The sequence below is a fragment of the Plectropomus leopardus genome, chromosome 14, assembly GCF_026936395.1.
Source record: "Plectropomus leopardus strain MGB_pleo_1.0 chromosome 14, ASM2693639v1, whole genome shotgun sequence".
NCBI lineage: Eukaryota > Metazoa > Chordata > Actinopteri > Perciformes > Serranidae > Plectropomus > Plectropomus leopardus.
Window position 1 is genome coordinate 20,751,558 of NC_142189.1, and position 19,283 is coordinate 20,770,840.

General features: G+C 38.5%; 2 protein-coding genes across 3 annotated transcripts; one reads left to right on the top strand and one right to left on the bottom strand.

Moving 5' to 3' along the window:
* Positions 1-1,601: 1,601 nt before the first annotated feature.
* LOC121953689 (protein max-like) lies at positions 1,602-9,034 on the bottom strand. 2 transcript variants are annotated; one of them, XM_042500889.2, is made up of 4 exons: positions 8,833-9,034; positions 5,919-6,026; positions 4,040-4,163; positions 1,602-2,952 (listed from the first exon to the last, which is right to left on the bottom strand). In XM_042500889.2, exons 1-4 carry the CDS (start codon positions 9,016-9,018, stop codon positions 2,768-2,770), a joined length of 603 nt encoding a protein of 200 aa, XP_042356823.2. In that variant the 5' UTR covers positions 9,019-9,034; the 3' UTR covers positions 1,602-2,767. The 2 variants fall into 2 exon arrangements, with proteins under 2 accessions (XP_042356823.2, XP_042356822.2); XM_042500888.2 differs by having other exon boundaries at positions 4,040-4,178.
* Positions 9,035-9,691: 657 nt separating this feature from the next.
* LOC121953870 (hepatic sodium/bile acid cotransporter-like) lies at positions 9,692-19,269 on the top strand. The gene is made up of 6 exons (XM_042501120.2): positions 9,692-13,258; positions 15,269-15,685; positions 15,898-16,102; positions 17,190-17,368; positions 18,636-18,835; positions 18,919-19,269. Exons 2-6 carry the CDS (start codon positions 15,291-15,293, stop codon positions 18,966-18,968), a joined length of 1,029 nt encoding a protein of 342 aa, XP_042357054.2. The 5' UTR covers positions 9,692-13,258; positions 15,269-15,290; the 3' UTR covers positions 18,969-19,269.
* Positions 19,270-19,283: the final 14 nt, after the last annotated feature.

The following is a 19,283-nucleotide window of genomic DNA, read 5'->3' on the forward strand; positions in this document are numbered from 1 at the left end:
TTTTGTGTAACATTTAAATCTTTTTTTAGATTAAAACTGTCAGAATCAGGCTTTAACATAAAAGTCCTCAATGTAAACTCCTCTTGGTGCGATGTAATTCCCTAAATTATCTGATATGTTTCGAAGGATTTGTGCTGTCACCTCAATAGCAGGCAAATCACAGGCACCCGCCTCCTGATGCTCCTCTTAAAGGAATACTTCATCCACAAAATTATCATTTTTATGTTAATTACTCACCGTGTTACCTTGAATTAATGAGGAAACCTTTTTTTCTCGCATGCCTTATCAGAGAACGAAGAATCCTAAAACTTAGAAAACTATTTAAAAAATTGTAGTCATAACAAACTGTGTTTAACAACAGCAAAACTATATCAAAACATCCCTTTACAACTTCACACACAACTCCTGCACTGCAATACAAGTCTTATTTACCCAGCCATATTCCCAAACACATGCATTTTTTCTAAAACCTTACAAATTTAAACACTTCATGTTAACAGTCTCATGCACAGATGAGCAGTGCACCTGCACAAGTGTGTGTGTGTGTGTGAACTCCAGCAGAGCAGAGCAGAGCAGCAGAGTTAAAAAATGCAGTGTTTCACATAGTAAGATCTTAGCAAAAATGCATGTGCTTGTAAAGTACTGAGGGTGTGACTGGATACATGAGACTTGGATTATACTGCATTAACAGATTTTTTTATGTAGTTTTGCTGTTGTTAAACTTGCACCAGTATGACTTCAGTTCATCAAGAATTTTCTTAGTTTTTGGATTCTTTGTTGGAGGCATGCAAGAAAAACTGTTTTCTTCAGGAATTTAATGTACAGAGTTCCCACACAGTTTCATGGACAAAGTTTCAAATCTTATAAATGACTTTTCAAGGACCCGTAATGCTTTTTTTTCTTGCTGCGTTTACGCTGCATTTTTCAAACATACCGGATTTAAATTCTCTTCACGCATCGAGTCCTCCAGCTGGCAGACATGAAGAGAGACAGAATGTGAGGAGAAAATGAAGAACCGTACATGACGGTAAACGAAACATCATGCATTGATCCATATTAGGGGTACCGTACATAGCCAGCTTCAGAAAATAAAGCTACCATTATGCCACAATAATTGGAAGGTTATCCACAGAATATTATTGTGACAATTCCATTATACACAATAAAAATTTCACGACTTTCCCGAAACTTTGAATAATTTAATAATGTCACAACTTTTCTTGGCCTGGAAAATGTGATTGTGAAATTCCATGATTTTTCCAGGTTTTTATGACCACAGGGTGAGTCACTGATAAAGTAATGATGACTTTAAGGGTCGAGAATTCCTTTAATTTCTAAAAACTGGGAAGAAATATGACGAAATCTGAATCATTCGCGAACACCATAATTCATATACGAAAAACATGTAATATCCTCCAAAAGTTCATTACATTTTCCCTCAATTGCTTTGATTCTATTAGCAATTTCTTAAATTTGATTTAGCAAAAACGATTATTTAATTAACTGGGATTGTAAAAGAGTTCACTCAGCTCGTTCCCTCCAAACACATTAAGAAAGTAGTAACTATCACAGATGTAATTAAAAATGTGTTGAGTCACAAATACATCCCAAAAGGATAAAATAGTTTTATTTATAGTCTCATAATAAAGGTATGCCTTAACTTGCAAGACAACCGTTGGCAGTATGTACAACATACCTGTAATTTCCATGGAATGGAACAAACAAATATTGATTACGTACACACTAATTTACCTCTGCAAAAAAGAAAAGATAAGAAAAGAAAGATAAACGTTCCCAGCACAGGCGAATATTTCAAGGGAAGGCTTTTCTTTGCAGAACTGACACCATTAAAGAGTATACAGTGTTATATACTACACACTGAAATGGACTTTCTCTAACAAAAATAAAGTTCACTGCCCTTTAACTGCATTGCGTAACATTCAGTATCCATTAGGGTTTTCTTAAAACCCACATTTTATTTGATAATAATAAAAATAGAGGAAAATATATAGTTGAACCTGTGGAAAGTCCAATAAAACATCAGGTCAACTTGTTCATCCTCCTGTGCTCTCTGGAAAACCTCAAGTCGAACATAAGAGAGATCAGACGCAAGGGTTAGAAATGAATTTCGATGCATCACTATAAATAGAGGGATTCATTGGATTTCACAAACATTTTCAAAGACAAAAACTTCAGCCACCTACACTTAATAAGGAGGGTTGCATTTGCATAACAGACGTTTTTTTTTTTTTTCAAAAGCAACTTCACATTCTTCTCTGGAAAAGTATGAATATTAAAAACTATCCCTAATTACCATTTTGTCAAAGGTCGAAAAGTCTCACAACTCCTACAGATTGCAGACGTTGTCCAAAACAACCCCCCACCCCACCCCCAAAAAAAATCATACTTTGTGTAGCTTTACCAAAGCGTCATACCTTGTCTCCACATTTGATTATGAATGGTTATCATGAGGTTTGGAACAAAAAAAAAAAAAAAAAAAAGTCCTTCAAAACTGCAGAGCTGCCTCACTTTGGGGGTCTTGAAAGTTGTTACTGGGCCACGAATGGAGTGACAGGATACTTGCCAGGAGGAAAGAGGAAGGTAGAAGCGTTTTATACATAATAGCACCTCTCTCACACAGTCTCCACCTTGTCTCCTAGACTGGCGTTAGAAGGCAGGACAGAGTGCGGACAGGTGAGAGGAGTCGGGGCTGGTGGGCAAAAAGAGTCTGTTTGGAGAACCGCTGAGAGGGGGGGGCGACCCGGGTCTAGCTGGGCTCCACGCGCAGCTTCTTTCTGGTGGGCGGCTCGTCCGGCTCTGATTCGGAGCTGGAGTCGGACCCGCCGTCGAAGGCGGACACCGCACTGCCTTTGCGGTTTGTGTACAAGCTGCTGTCAGAAGAGTAGTTTGTCTGGAGCTGAGTGTTCCCCTTGGCCTTCTCCAGTGCACGGACTGTAAAACCCACAGACGAAAAAAAGACCACAGTTGATCTCATCAGATATTGCATATTCCAAAAGAGCTCACATTTACTGCTGGGTGATAAAACGATAACTATAATTATTTTAGTATAATTTTCCTAGATAGTGATATCATAACTGTTCGACAAATCCTCCATATAATTAAACCACCCACACGCCTGCACAGGGGGGGCGGTAACAGAGCTTAAATGCCAGTTGCCACCCGCCATGAATCAGAAGATGACAACTGAGCAGCAGCAGAAGAAGAAGAAGACCGGGGGACCAGCTGACCGGCCACTAAAGCGCACGCCAACATTCAACACACGCATTTAGTTATTTTTAGTGTGATTGTTTTGATGATGGATAACGCTGCACCTTGATTAAATTCGTCAAATAACGTTAGCAACAGCAGGTGTATAGTCGGCTCATCTAATGCAAATGGTGAGTACACAAGTTAATGTGACTATTTCACGTAATGGTATGACATAACGTGACTAAATGTAAAGTGAATGAAACGTTCATACATGAACTGGTCTGTGAACATGATTTCTGCCTCGGTCACATCGTACAGACTGTAACTGCTGCCGTCTTTTGTTACTGTTTTGATTGAGAGATGCAGACGTTAACGCTGTGGATGTAAAACTGAAAATGCGACCACAGTTGAGATTTTTGTCTGTCCAAAGAATTTGACACCACACTTAAGATTTCCATGTCTATTTTTATTGGTTTATTTCATAAAATTATTTTGATAAGAAAAAAAAAAGTTTTTAAACATCAGATCTGTGAAATGTTGGAAAATGACAAGTTCTGGCAATAAATAATATTTTAAACTACAATTAACAGTATGTTAGTTTATTCAACATTCGCTCTGCAGGAAAATTCAGCCTTTTAACTTTAAAGAAATAATGATTTTTTTTTTGGTAGATAATTGTCAATATTGACAAATATTATCGTGGTAACATTTTTTTAGCCATATCACCCAGCCCTAATCACACTGTCACAGGAAAACAACAACAACAACAACAACAACAACAACAACAACAACAACAACACCAGAGGAGACGTGCAATCCCTCCACTCACCCTGCTGCTCCAACAGTGCATTCTGCTTCTTTAAGTCATCGATGTCTTGCTGGTGGGTATGGTTTTTTCGCCTCATGTACTGGATGTACTCGGTGGCTTTGTCTAGAATCTGTGCTCGGGAAGCCTGTTTGACAGAACTCTGTCAGCAAAAATTTCAGAGAGCCATGGGGAAAAGCTGCAGTGTCTGTTCATTCAGGCAGAACAACAGCATTTGTGCCAAAACAGTTAATGCAATCATCACAGTTATACATGAATGTTGCAATTAGCTTTCAATCAGGATTATAAAAAGGGGTCAGCAACCCTTGTTTCACATGTGCTGCAAACATTGACAGATTGCAGGACAGTACCTGGCACAAAAACACTGATTTTCTCCATGTTTAAAGCACCATCACACCTGCATACTGAACAATGCCAACTGCACTTAAAATGAGATAAGATTTTCGGACTCTGTTACCGCTGTTGGCGCTATTAGTTTGTTTACATGATTGCCGCCGTCACACTGAAGGTCCCGTTCAAATTTTTTAATTTTATATGGAATAAAATTAATTGTCAAATGTTCATATCGAATGGCCAAATCTGATCTGACTGACATAATTCTGAGTGGGGTACAGCCCGGGTTCAAGTGCAGCTTTTTGGCTGAGTCACAGGTGACATGAGTCGCACAACAGTCGGCCTTCATTTCTTTGATACCAGTTTGGCGTATCTGGGACTGTCGAGAGTTGTCAAAGCAGAGCAAAACAGAACAGCATTGTCTTTGATAGGTACACACTGGAACGTCTGATAAGGTGTTTGTATATTATTAACTTGGAAATGCACCTGATTATCAACAGACTTTACCACTGTGGGTGACCGTGTTTGCAGAGCTGTGAAAAAGTCAGAAAGCACAGCAGTATGGTCATCTGCACCATTTACCCCTTTTCCACCAAAATTAATAACTACACGTTTTTTTTGGGGTAAACATGGGTAAACTCGCTAAAAATAGGACGCAGCCTGCTTTCCCATTGCCAATAGAGCAGAGCTCATACACGGCTCTGCAACAGACGACTATGCCTTTCTGTGTGCGTGTTTTTGTCTCGGTGTGTCATGTTCGACATCACGTACAGGCCGGAAAACAGGAAATCAGACATGTACTAAGGTCTGTTAAAACTTTACGGCGGACGCTTCTCTTTATTCATCTCTAACTTATTCAGTCTTCTTTCAAACTCGGTGTAGACTCATTTGGATCGATGTTTCAGTGCTGCTTCACTGGAGATGGACTCTTTTTGGTGGCAGCACGTGATTGCATTTCCACAGTGAAGGGGCTAAAATTAGCGTGTTCAGCCAGGTGTTGTGTTTCCATCTATGCCGATTGGAGCTGGAGGTAATAAATACCTGCCACTACTGCTGAATCATTTGACCCGGGTGTGAATGCTGGTTGTTACCTTTCCCATTACATAAAAAGCCGAATGTTAGCAGAGTTTTTGTGCACAGAAATGCAGCTGTCTCCTGAGCTTCGTATTGTTCATGCTGACATTATCAGGTCAACACACAGTTATCATGCATTACAAAGGTGCTTTGCATTGTGCACAATTAAATGCAACCCCTTGGCAGAAAAGTGTGGTTACGGAAATAAGGGCTGATGGTTTCATACTGACTGTTTGGCATCGGTTTGTTTTCCTGCCTCTGAGGACATGCAGGTCAGCTTTATGTCATTAGTAAGCTAGCAACCAATCATTGTAGACGACTGGAGGGTCACACTGCCAAGAAAATCTAAAAGTGGCACTTCATGTGAACAAGGTTGCTGCACCCTGGGACAGACAGCTGACTGAAGTCTCACCTTAAAAAGATTTACCCTCTTTGCTTATAGAGCTATAGAATATTTGAAATGAACATATTTTACCTTCTCCCCTTGTAATGCAGGCACAGAATCCCGTAAACCATGAAAGCTGTCTTTAATGTGGTCCCTGCGTTTGCGCTCCAGCGCGTTGTGATGGGCTCGCTTATCTGCCTGCAAAGGGACATGCAGAGCTTATACTTAAAACACAGGTCATATATTCAAAAACAACCACGAAAAAATAAATTGAAAAAATATGAGTCAAAGGAAAGTGAGTTACTTGATTCCCATGTATTTATTTTACATAAGAAAACTGGATGCAATTTAAAGCTGCATTATGCAAATACTACTGCTATAGATCGCAAATTAGCAGAATAAATATTGGTGTCATCTTTCCCAGAGTTAGTGTGTGTACAAGTGTGAATCACATTTGTACCATCAAGCAGCAAGAACCAGTGGTGTAAGTATGTTTACAAGGATGTGATCTGTTTACACAATCTTAAATAAAGATGTCCTGTTTGCTTTTAGTTACTTAAAAGGTTGGACCAACATATCCTGACAGTCTTAACACTTTGTCCCACAATTGCTCTTCACAGAAACTCAATATCAGCTCCAATGTCAACCTTTCTTCAGCTGTTTAAGTGGACCAAACAGAACCAGTAGATGCCCGATTTTGAAAAAAATATCTTTCAAACAGATTAAAATGCTTGCTTATGTGGTGGAATAATGAAACTCACCTGATAGTTGAATCGCAAGAGACGTAAACTTGGCACTGATTTAATGCATCAAACATTAAAGACTCACCAGTTGGCGTGGAAACTTTCCACACCCTAATCCTTAGGATATATGGCTGAATGAAGCAAATAACCTTGAATGCACTTCCTGATCTTCTTATAGCTATCATATATAGGTACTGGACACGTACCATACGCATTTTAAACGGAGACAGCTGCAAATCATTTAGAGGAGCTGCCAATGATAACAAATACACACAAGCATGAAAAACAATCCTTTCTTAAAGTGAGGAGTGCTGCAAAACTAAATCATAATTCGTTTTTTTATATTAAGGTTTGAATTATCCTTTAACATGCTCAAAAATGTGAGCTTAACAGGCCAAACAGTATACTGTTGCTCTGAGATCCAAAGCTGGAGATCCCAGCTTAATCAAATGGGGGGAGGGGAATTCATGGCTCTGACAAATGTGTGACCATATCGAGGATCTGACATAATTTCATTAACATATTCTTAGAAAATAAAATTTAAAAAAACAACAACCCACAAACAGCACATTTATGGGCTTGTAAACGCCTCTGGATAATCTTAATTTACATGCACAGTATGACTGAAGTTGCATTTGGCAAGTGTGCTCCAAATGCAGGGTGAAGTCCTGCAGCAGCAACGGATCACATTTTAAAAGGTCCAGAGAGCTGCAGGAAAGTAACAGATGAACTTGGCATGTCCCTGATCGACAAAACACGAAAACATCAACACGGCCGCCCCTCGTGTCCCATTTGCACAGTCGCTGTAATGGGGTTTGTTGCGCGTGTATTCGTATAAATACGGTACCACTGCTTTAAACAGCCAACATGGACGTTTGAAGACTCTCGATTAACATTTAATCAATGTCACGGAAACTCAATTCAAGTCTGACGTTCAAGATAATTAATGAAATCATAATGAATAATATTAATAATAAATAACGATAAATTCATTCCACTGTACGCACCGTTATGCATGGAAACATTTCTCATTTTCACTACGACAAAACGACAACAAACCACTGTCATCAACCATTTACAAAAAAAAAAATCAGCTCACAATATTGTTATAATCCAGCATTTAAACGCTTTTTAATCAACATTTTTCAACTTCTTCGAAATATTATATGAGTTAAATGCATTTGGATGTTGGCTTTGTCTTTGTCGCGTCTCCTTAAGGGACTGTTCTTTATTTATCAGACGAAAGGCGTGGTTGGGGTGTGACTTCACTTTTTGTGAAAAAAGCTGAAAAAAGCCTTGTTTTTTTCCTTTACTCTTGTCATGCATGCTGGTTAGTTTGTGCTAAGAGTTTATTTTTTGGCATGAGACATAAAAATAATGTAACTAAGCTCAGATTTGGTTATGTCTTTTTCTGACAAAAGTGATTACTCCCACAAAATGTGTTCAAGGACAGTGAGAAATTTGAAAACCCAACAATAATTTCTGCCTTTACAGTTTCTGACTATGATAAAAGGTGTATTTTTTTTTATTTTTAGAAGTGCACGTTTTTTTTAGAGATCAATGGCTAAAGGAAAAAAATACAACCATTGAAAGTTGTATTACCCTCCCCAAGGCCAAAGTAAAAGCCACAAGTCCCTCCCTAGTGCTTAAAAAAACCCTCCCTTCTCATTATCATAGAACAATACCTAAGTTTTCCCTGAAGACTTAAAGTGACTATAAATCTTACATATATGCATATAATTGTAGGCCTAAGTGAAGAAATCCATTGGGTATAAAGAAATAATAAATAATAAAAATCCGGATTTTTACAGATGTAACAATAAACATTCAATCACACTTTACGCAGACACATTGCCTCAGGTTTTGTGTAATATAACCTCAGATTTATAATAATGCCAGTGAGCGAGTCTATCTACGACCTTTTTGGGCGCTCTCAGCACCTGTACCGTAATTGTACAAATAGATACAAAACTGGGATTTACGAACGACGGCTAACTTGACCGCAGTAAAACCACGAAACTTCTTGACGAGACTCTCGTGCTCGACCTCCATTAAGAGGCCAACCAGTTACCACTTCAAAAACTCCCTTTTATTCATATATCTCACCCCCTATTCGTCTTAAAATCCAATGTTAGCAGAGAAACCCAGCTAGCTAGCAAGCTAACAAGCTCAGCCTGATAGCGTAGGTTGTCTGGAATGTTAAAGTTGCTGTTTGGCTAACAATCTGGCTAGCTACTTGTAGAGGAAAATGAACCACGTACATCGCTGTCGACTTCGATGTCATCGTTTTCGCTCATTCTTCGGTAAACAGGTGCGAGAAAAGAAAACAAGCAGCTGTCAAAACAAAGTGCAGCGACAACTTGAGGCAAATAAAATCTAGCACGGAGCTTTGCTACAGCAGAGACATGACGATCAACGGTCTCTTTACACGTGATTCGCCTACACATGGACGGGAAAACATAAACAGCGCAGGCGCGACGGAACAAGGCCTTGTGGGTAATGAAGGAATTCACCAACATGAAGCCCGCTTTGCAATGGCACTGTTAATGAAATCAAAACTACATTTCCTATAACCCCCGTGGATTGGACGCGCCCACCTAAATAAACCGTTATCTCCTACAAGTTGCAAACAGCAGCCTCTTGACCCTTAATATTACTTATTTTATTACACTTAACTAGCTTTGCCTGGGGGCCACTTTTGTAAAATGACAGGAGGCCAGGGGCCATGCGCAGCAGCCTCATACATAGTTCAATGATTTTATAACATATCTAGGATTTTAGGACATTAATAGGACTTTATGTTTCGAGAATTTTATGATGTTTCAAGGATTTTAGGACATTGGGGACTGAGTTAGGACCTCTGTCGGGGGATGGGGGAATCCTACACCGGCACTTTTTTGATAAACAAACTATCTTGATACTTTTTTATGTACTCTGGAACCTTAACAGTACAAAAACAGTTGCTAGTGTGAATCAATTTATTTTTATTGTGAATTAAAAAATTAAAAAATTACCGGGGGCGAGTAGTGGCCCTGCAGCCGTGAGTTTAGGGTCACTGCTGTAATGGCTCCTAATACTCTTTGTTGTGTGCGTGTGTATGTGTGTGTGTGTGTGTGTGTGTGTGTACAGCAAACTGAAGCCCAATGCAGTTTTGCTCCTCATACCACAGATACATGACAGGTATATTTAGAGGGAATATGTTACATTTATGTTATTTATAATGTTGAGGTATCACTAATTTATTCATCATAATTTAATGAATGAAATGCTGATTTTATTATTATCATTATTATTATAAATATTAACAACATCACTAATAATGATCTTCTTCTTCTTTTTCTTCTTCTTCTTCTTCTTCTTCTTCTTCTTTTTCTTCTTCTTCGGAGTTTTATGGCGGTTGGCATCCATATATGTTGCATTACCGCCACCTACTGGATCTTATCAACTTCGCAGTGAAATAATTAACAGCAGGTGTGTGCAAACTTTTTTTTTTTGAGTGGGGGCCACATTATATAATGTGAAAATACCTGGGACCAGCTGTTTCTTTCATCAAGTAGGTAATAAAATAATAAAAAAATCACAAACAAACAAGGCAAACTCAACCGTTTCATCTTCAGTGAAAATGTATTCAACTTTCCTCAGCTCTTTAAAGCAGTTGTCCTTACTGTTGATTTCACATGTCTTTGCTGTGGCCGCGTCTGGGACATAGCTGGAAATGTTAGCCGTTAGATGATCATTTCTTTTGCTCTTCAATGTCTGTTTATGCAAAACACATTAGTTCCTACTTTTTGCATGTCGACAAGCTATAAAGTAGTCTTGCCACTGTGAGGTGAAGGGCAAAAAAGCAAATGCTTGATTATTATCCAATGTTATGTGGCGGGGCCAAAGTATATTTTAAAAGTCAAGCTGAGAGCCATTTAAAATTGGTCCAAGGGCCACAATTGGACAGACTTTGGACATGCCTGATTTACAACCAAAGTGATCCCATTCACGTCATTGTCTGCTCTATAACCCAGACTCAGTAGGCCTATCCAAGGGAAGTGTCTTTCAAAATCATACCATCCAGAAAGTTTATCCTCTTAGATTTAAGGCATTTGTGTTAACTGTTATTTTTGTGAAATATATCCAGAGAAGAAAAAAAAAACCCTTCACTGGAAAATGTAGGCTGCTGTCTGGTATCTACAACAATAATACAAAATGTAAAGAATTAAGAACCACATTTTAGATACAAATTTAGCCACTCCAAACCTTTATTTTTAGTTTTTAAAAACATTAAACTAAATGGTAAAATTAATCCCCACAACCAATTTCGACTTCAACAATATAAAAGATGCTAAAATTGTTTGTTTGTGCTTTATGTTTAATGTAGTCATACAAAAGTCCTGACTGAAATGTCTGACTCTGATGTTGTTTTTTTCTGTGTTAATTATTTCTTTGTTTGTATACCTTCTGCATTGACAATAAAGACTTGACTGGAAAAATTCCTCGGTATATCATTTACACCCTCTCCAGATATTTCCAGGATTTTCAAGAATCTCCTGAATCCTTTCCTTGTATTTGGAATGCACAATTTACAATCATAGCAATGAATGACAAAAAACTCTTATTTTCCAAACAGATATTGTAATATAATAATAAATCTGCAAATATGCAATAGGCTTTATCAAAGGAAATGAGCAGGCCATGAGGGCAAACCCCATAACCAAAAATCTTTTGCAAATGAATTTCTTTGAGTTCTGTTAAGAAGTTTAGGTTATATTAATAATAGTGCCCTTGCCATCCAGTATTGATAGGGTTACTGGCTCTGAAAAGTAAGGGTTACAGAGATTTGTTTTCCATTCATACCTTGAAGTTCCACCCCTTTTTGGTTTTGATCTTATTATATTTGAAAAGAAGAAAGGTCACTGATTTAGGCTGCAGGGTAGAAAACAGAAAGCTGCTCTATCAGTAGACTATTATCCTTTCCCCCTTTTTTTTTTTTACCCCTGATTTCTGGTTCCAGCCCTGCAGCAAACAGTGACGCTATCCTCATGATCCCACTCTCATGCCCTGTTCATCATGAGACACCCACAGTCCTTCTGCACACACAATCATAGAACTAACACTTTAAAATTCCTATGAAATAATGTGAAAAACAATGTCACAATAATATAATTTTATAAGGAATCAACTGCGTTCATAGTTATGGTAATTAAGAATATAACACTTTGAAATTCCTTTTAAATAATGTGAAAAAAAATGTTGGGCCAATTGAATTTTTACTAGTCATATACTTAAATACATGTTCACAATTATGGTAACAGTACATAACAATGTAAAAGAGTGTAAATGTGAAAAACTAAATTCTTATGAGGAATCAGCTGAAAAATGTGTGCTCATAAATATGGCATTTAAATACTTAATGACCATAATTATGAACAGATGTTTTTAAGTTATTAACCCATACAAACTCATTTTTTTCCCACGTTATCTATAAGAAATTCTAAAGTATACTGAATTACCACATATCTCAACACACATTTTAAGTCAATTACTCATAAATATAAGGTTGTTCCAGTAATTTTTTGTCACATTACTTAAAAGGAATTTTAAAGTGATAATGGGACAAAAAAGGCCCAGTTGGAGTTTGTTGGTACTGTTAAACAGGATGGTGCTGGATGTCAGCTGCTGCTAGTGTGTTAGCTTGTGCTCACCGGGCAGACACCCCAACAGGGTATGACAAAGACAGCTGGATGCCATCCCCACCTAATTACCATGTGTTACCAGTTTCATTGCAGTTTTGACTCACAAGCACTGTCAGATGCAGTAACCAAACATGAGACATCTTACACAAAGGCAAACAAAACATTCGTTTTGAAACCGAAACCATTTTAAAATGATAAATTCACAATCATGAGTTCCTTTTTCCAGGAAAAAATACTTTAAACCTGCACCTTTTTAAAAAGCTCTTGATGTATTTCTTTAAATTATTCATATCACATTAAATTGTTCACAATAAAACCTTTAAGCTTTTGTTCCTGTAAGAGATTCCACTGAAATTGAGCTGCACTGAGATTTTCAGATACGGCCCCTTTAACTTTGACCGAACCACTGAGGAAACATTTGAGTGTCGACTAATAGATCTCTGTTGTGTGAGTTGCACATAAAAGGTCTTGGTGTACAAAGCACCCGGTCTCACAATGAAAGAGGGCCCCTTTTGAAAAGACTGATAACTCTGCCAGGCAAACTGAATCCTCTGCCTGGTTGCATCATATTAATTAATGGTCTGTTTACACATGCAAGCCAGGCTAGATGAATTAAGTGCCTATTTATAGGTATAGCAGGAATTCAGGATTCTTTCCGCACTAACTAACCCAACTATGTCAAACTTTCACAGAATACCCTGGAAAAGAGGAATTATAGGGAAACAGTTTATAGGGAATCAGTAATGACTTACTATAAATGCAACAAGAGCTGGATTGTGCAATGTGAGAAATCAAAGACATATGTTCACAGTGTGTGATCCTTGGTGCTTTGTACTACAAATGAGTGCTACAACTTTGTTGCCATGAGCCCATGTGACAGAGAAAGGGGAAGGCAGGGGGTCCACACTCAGTGAAAAGGAGCACGGCACAAGAATGTGAGGAGAGATGGAAACAAGAGGGTGAGCGAGCACAGCGAAGTTGCTGAAGCTGGGTGGAAATTAAGGTAAGAAGGTGCATTTATTTCTTATCTTATCATTACAATATCTTTATTAGCTTTGCATGAAGGTACATTCTTTCAGAACTAAACAGTGAATACTTTAAATTGGACGAATTAAGCTTGAAATAGGCTTTAGTGTTAGAGGGGATTAATGTTTACACCTGCAGATTCAGATATGTTGATAAATCTACAGGAAAATGTAATGACTTCTGTATTTTAGAACTTACACCATACACACAGTCAGTTGGAAAGCAGTTTTTAGTCGCTACTATTTGAGGTTTTGAGTTTAAGAGTCAATGGGGAAAATGTTTTTTGAACCAACGTACTCTTAAAGATCCCCTCCACACGTTTCCCTCTCTGCTCGTCTCAGCAGACTACAATCCAATGAAAGTTGGGTCTGAAGGAAAGCTAGTATACTATCTAGCTGTAAAACTTTACATCCTAAAACCAGTAGTCGAGGAGGTGTTTTGATCCTTTACTTCAGTAAAGGTACTAATACCAAACTGTTGATACTCTGTTAATAGCAAAAGTCCTGGATTGAAAAGGTAACTTAAGTAAATATATCTAATGACAATCAGGAAAACGTATTTAAGTACTAATAAAAACAAGTATAAAAGTAAAAGTACTCAGTGCAGATAAATATAAATTAATTTAATGAATAAAACAATCAAAATAACTTGAAGGAAAAGCAGCAGGTCCTCACATTATGGCAGCAACTTGCCTATTGATTTTCTAATCAATCAACCAATTGTTTCAGGTGCATTTGTATATTTTCATATGGTCTCTGTGCAAAGTTTGTGAGGTAACTACTGATTAAAGATATCAAATAATAACTACAATATTTCCCTCTGAATGTAGTAGACTAGAAAAAAAGTGGCATAAGATTGAAATGTAAGTAATGTAAAAACCTTAAATTTCTACTGAAGGATAGTATTTGAGTGTTGAGAACCTGTGATTAAGTGTTAAATGGCCATCAGAAATAATGATGATTAAAAAAAAAAAAAAAAAAAATCAATTCAAAAGAAAAAAGAAAAAAAAAAGAAAACAGAAAAAACACACAAAATAAACCCAAATAAAGACTAAGACAAAAAGGGTATGTAGCCAATGTGAAACAAAGACAAAGAGTGTGTGTGTATTAGAGAGCTAAGATGGCCGCTGAGTCGTAAGAACAATAAAGCCTGTGAGAGTGGATGCTTTAAGGTCCCTCTCTGAGTGTAGTTATGCTGAAAGCCAAATTTAATGAGTATGTGATCTAAAGGTGCCGGGTTGGTAAAAGACTCCTTCTCTAAGTAGCGTTAGCTTATTAGCATCAGTGTAGGTTTGGCAAAGCCAGCGGCCTTTTATTTTCAGTGGTGGCATAAATACTAACTAAGCCACCACATCTGCAGCTAAAACAACTGACAAAGAACAAACAAACACTATTTACTTAAGTTTGAGTGCCATTTGGCATTAATGGACCCTTTGCTAAGTCGCGCTCCTTAAACGCAGGCTGGTCAATCATAGCGAAACAATCGGCCACTACAGTTAAAGTATTAAGTTATGGCTGTGTTAATTATTTTGGTATTTTAATGGAATTTGTTGCTAGTAAGAAAAATATAGAATATCATCAGCTTTACATGTGAATGTGCGTTGGAGGAACAGTGATGTAACTTTTTCTGAATCAATTTATTTTAGGGCAACTATTTAAATAAACGTGTGCTGTAGCAATCACTTCTTGCAGCTATAGCGCAGATGCTAAAACTGCTGTTTTTATCTCTATGTTTTCTCTTGGAGGCACTGTTTACGATTATATAAAATGACCAAAAAGCTTCTGATTTGGACATCTGCACCATGCAAAAAAGCGGATGAGTTATAAGCTGATTATGTAAGAGCCCTTGCATAAAAAAAACCTAAAAATCAAATAAAGGAGTAATGAAAATTCTCAACCCAATGCTGAAATGACTGCATTTATAAATGTGTATAAAAATCTGAAAGACTCTCATGGTGTTAATGTATTTAATTTGCTTTGTCTGACAGGTGAGAGAAACGCAGTGTTTGGATGAGCGCGACAATGAATATGACAGAAGTCTACATGGCTAACATCTATAATGAGGGAAATGTCTCTGGCAATGGAAGCATGGGCGTCCTGATGATCCCCCCCTCCATAAACAAAGCCGCCAACATCTTCTCCCTCATCATCCTCTTCATCACCATGATATCCCTTGGCTGTACAATGGAGATATCCAAAATTAAGGTCCATTTCTTAAAGCCAAAAGGAGTAGCCATTGCACTGCTGGCCCAGTTCGGCCTCATGCCCCTGACAGCTTTCTCTCTAGCCAAACTGTTGCAGATGGATCCCGTTAAGGCTGTGACTGTGCTAATCTGCGGCTGTTGTCCGGGGGGAAACTTATCAAACGTTTTCTCCCTGGCCCTGAAGGGGGACATGAACCTCAGGTAAACCCTAAGTGATGCATTGATTCCCGTCTTTACAAACGCCCACAATCATTTAAGCTCTGTCTGCACAATCGGCTGTCGTACCACAGACTGTCACTGACCAGAAATGTTCCTAAAAGACAAGAGCTTTGTTTTGCATGTGTCATTTGAGAAATATACATTTTAGGAGTGTCCGTCTACTAATGTTTCTTAATTCTCTGATACTCTCCCAGCATCGTAATGACAACTTGCTCCTGTGTCGCAGCACTGGGTCTGATGCCTTTGCTGCTCTACATCTTCAGCCAAGGCTTCACCGGTCTGGAAAATGCTGTACCATACGGCGGCATCATCTTCGCTCTCACATTCGCCCTGGTGCCTTGTGCCATTGGCATTATCATTAATCACTACAAACCAAACTACTCATCAGTCATCATAAAAGTGAGACTCCTGAAATGCATATTCTGTATAAGATAGCCGTTTTTTATATATAGCAAACATTTTGATCTGTCAAAAGAGAAAAAGCCTGTTTCCATCTTCAGTCTGACGCTGCGTCCATTCTATTTTCTGTGGTTTATGATTACTGATTTCAATTTTCCCTGACCAATCAAAAGACACCAATATATCTGCCAGAATGGGTGTGCACCATTAGCACGCTGGTGCACAGCTGTGGTGTGCCAAATAGGCAGTCTGCGCACCTCGTCATAGCTGGCAGTTGCGCCAAATAGGCTGCCAAATTTTACAGAGAAAGCAGCATATACATCCCCATGACCACATGGTTCTGCAAACAGGGACAAGGCAGATCAATCAGAAAAAGAACCGATGAATGTCATTCAGGTTTTAAATTAAACATCAGTGTCCATGCAGGCAATTGTTTGTCAAACAGGAGAGCCACCATGGCTTTTGCCCTGCAGGCTGACATTGTTTGTTTTGTCAGCAGTTACGTGGTTGCTGCCATAGGCTGACAGGTTCCTCTCCATTTTAACAGTTCTCTCCGCCCTCAAAGTTACTTGTTAAGCAAAGCACTGCCGCACTGTAATAGAGTGGGCCCACTCTAATGCTATTTAAAGTCCACGCTGATACCTATTTTGCAGAGATTTTAAGGCCTGAGAAGAGCAAAGTAAAAACATGCTATAACTTGCCGATATTGACAAGACATATCAATTTAGAGCAGCCTCGATAGCACCGTCTGTCTTGTCGATGGTGTTTGCCATTGTTGTTATTGCTCCTCATTGCTCATGGCACGCAATTTAAACATGCATGCCAACACCTCAAAATGGTCTTTGTCCCACCCATGGCGCTGATTAGCATTAGTAATTGATTTTAACTGAGAAACCGCTGTTTAATTTCACAATGCCAGACCACAATTGGGCAACCTGAACTCTGATGAGTGAGCAAATTCAAAGGTCACATTTGGAAATAGAGAAGAATAGAGAAGGTACACTCTTTGATGCTGATATTCAAGAACTGTTTATAGAAGATAAATTAACCCCACTGACTCTTGAAAGGGGTCTTCATTTCTCGACAGACTGGTCTCAGCCTCCTGATAATCTCCTGCATCATTGGGTTCATCCTGTTTGGTATTGTCGTCAAAGACGTATTGTGGAAGGTCCTAGCGCCTGACTTTCTGGCCGTGGCTGCACTGATGCCGCTGATTGGCTTTACGCTGGGATACGTAATGTCTGTTATATGCAGACTCAGCCCAAAGTAAGTGAATGCACACTGGATCTACCTTTGAGTTGCTTTTTTGGTTTTGTTTAAAGGTTTTTTTGTTGGCCTGAAGAGGTTAAAGTATCCAGTATTTGATGAAAAAATGCAAAATTCCAAAGCTCCATTAGACCAAAAGCTCATTTCTCCAACAGCCTGTTATACCAAAAACAAGCAGCCATTGTTCTCAAGTCCTGTTTCTCAAATAAATGCACACACTTGAAGTTAGTTTCAGTTTCCAAGAAGCGTTTCAGCCACAGAATTCTTTTTTTTTTTTTTTCTGACTCAAGCTTGCTTTACCAGCGACTTTTGAGCAACTAAACATGGCCATTTTTAGCCTAAACATCACCTTTTCCTACCTATAACCAAGTGTTTTTGTGTGTAAATCTAAACATACTTTCAGCAAAGTGCTGTTGACAAAACTAACATATCCATAGTTTACAGAAATGTGCAATGTACTTTTGGGGAAACAGGACTTTTGGAGCAACAGGTGTTTTTGGGTTTGGACTGTCGGAGAATAGGACTTTCTATCCAGTGGGACATTTCTCGGACTAATGGGGCTTCAGTTTTAGGCCATCAGAATAATGGGCAGCCTCTCTTAGTACATCAGGGCATCACTCAACTCAGAGTTTTTGGTTTTCCATTAACAAAAGGATAGTACCTGGTACTTTGTTTGGTATCACCTCAGCCAAGATTCCAAGTGACCAAAGCCGATGCTAGAAGGTGGATTGAGAGAATCGTCACCAGAATTGTTACTTGCACAACGCAGGGCATCTTTAACAAAACTGCCATTTGTCAACAGCCAAACTGCTGGCAACCACAATGTTTTAATTCACTCAACCTAGATTTTAAAAGAGCGTAGCCTGCAAGACTTTGCAGTAGGCCTACACTATGCTGCACAACTGACAAAGTGAATACGTTCCTCTCTTTGGTTGCCAATTAAAGGATTCATACAGTGTTGCGTTAACAATGTCACAGCACACTATGGGGATCAACTCAGAATCCCACCTACACTGAGGGGGTACTATCAGCAGCAAAAAACAATGGAAAAAAAGAAAAAGACCTGGTACCAAAAGTTTGTTGAGTCAAGTATTTAAAACCAGATTTTTACTGTTAGAAAAAGTGGAGAAACACTTTGAAAAACAATTTAAACCTGGAAATAAATTCTGTCATGTCAAGTTATATCTTCCAGTAGCAATAAAACGAATACATTTGAGTACTACGTTTAAATGATTTAATATCAAACTAACTACTTGTCTCTTTTTAGATGCAGCAGGACAGTCTCCATGGAAACAGGGTGTCAAAACATCCAGCTGTGCTTTACTATCCTAAAAGTGGCCTTTCCCCCTGAGGTCATTGGACCCATGTTTTTCTTCCCAATGTTATACTACACATTCCAGTGTGCTGAGGCCCTTCTCCTGGCCGTGTGCTTCAGATGTTACCAAGCATTCAAGCCATCAGCGGAGGGTAAGTGCCCCAGCTGGCTGTGTGTTTTTGCAGTGTGAGACCGAAGAAAGCAGAAGTCTAACATCACCTTTCCTCTTGCACAGATGGAGTTGACGTTAAAGGTGGTGAGGAAAAGCAGAATCCTGTCTGCTGAGGATGCAACGATGCAACATCCTCGCCGTCTCAAAATCATGTGCATATTCTTCACTCAGGCCTGTGATACTGCCAGAAAGACTTAAAGCTGGGGCAACTAATATTAACTAATTATTGTTGACTTAATCAGGTCTATGCAATGTTAACTATGGGGTAGTGCCTTTTGAAGTAGGAAGTCAATGATTAAAAATAATGACACTGTATTTATATTTTTGTATATAAAATATCTGGTCTAAGATGGAAATATGTTAATTTTATGACTTGCTTTTAAATAAAAAAGTGTTGTGTTTTTTTGAAACTGGAGAGTTGAAAAGCA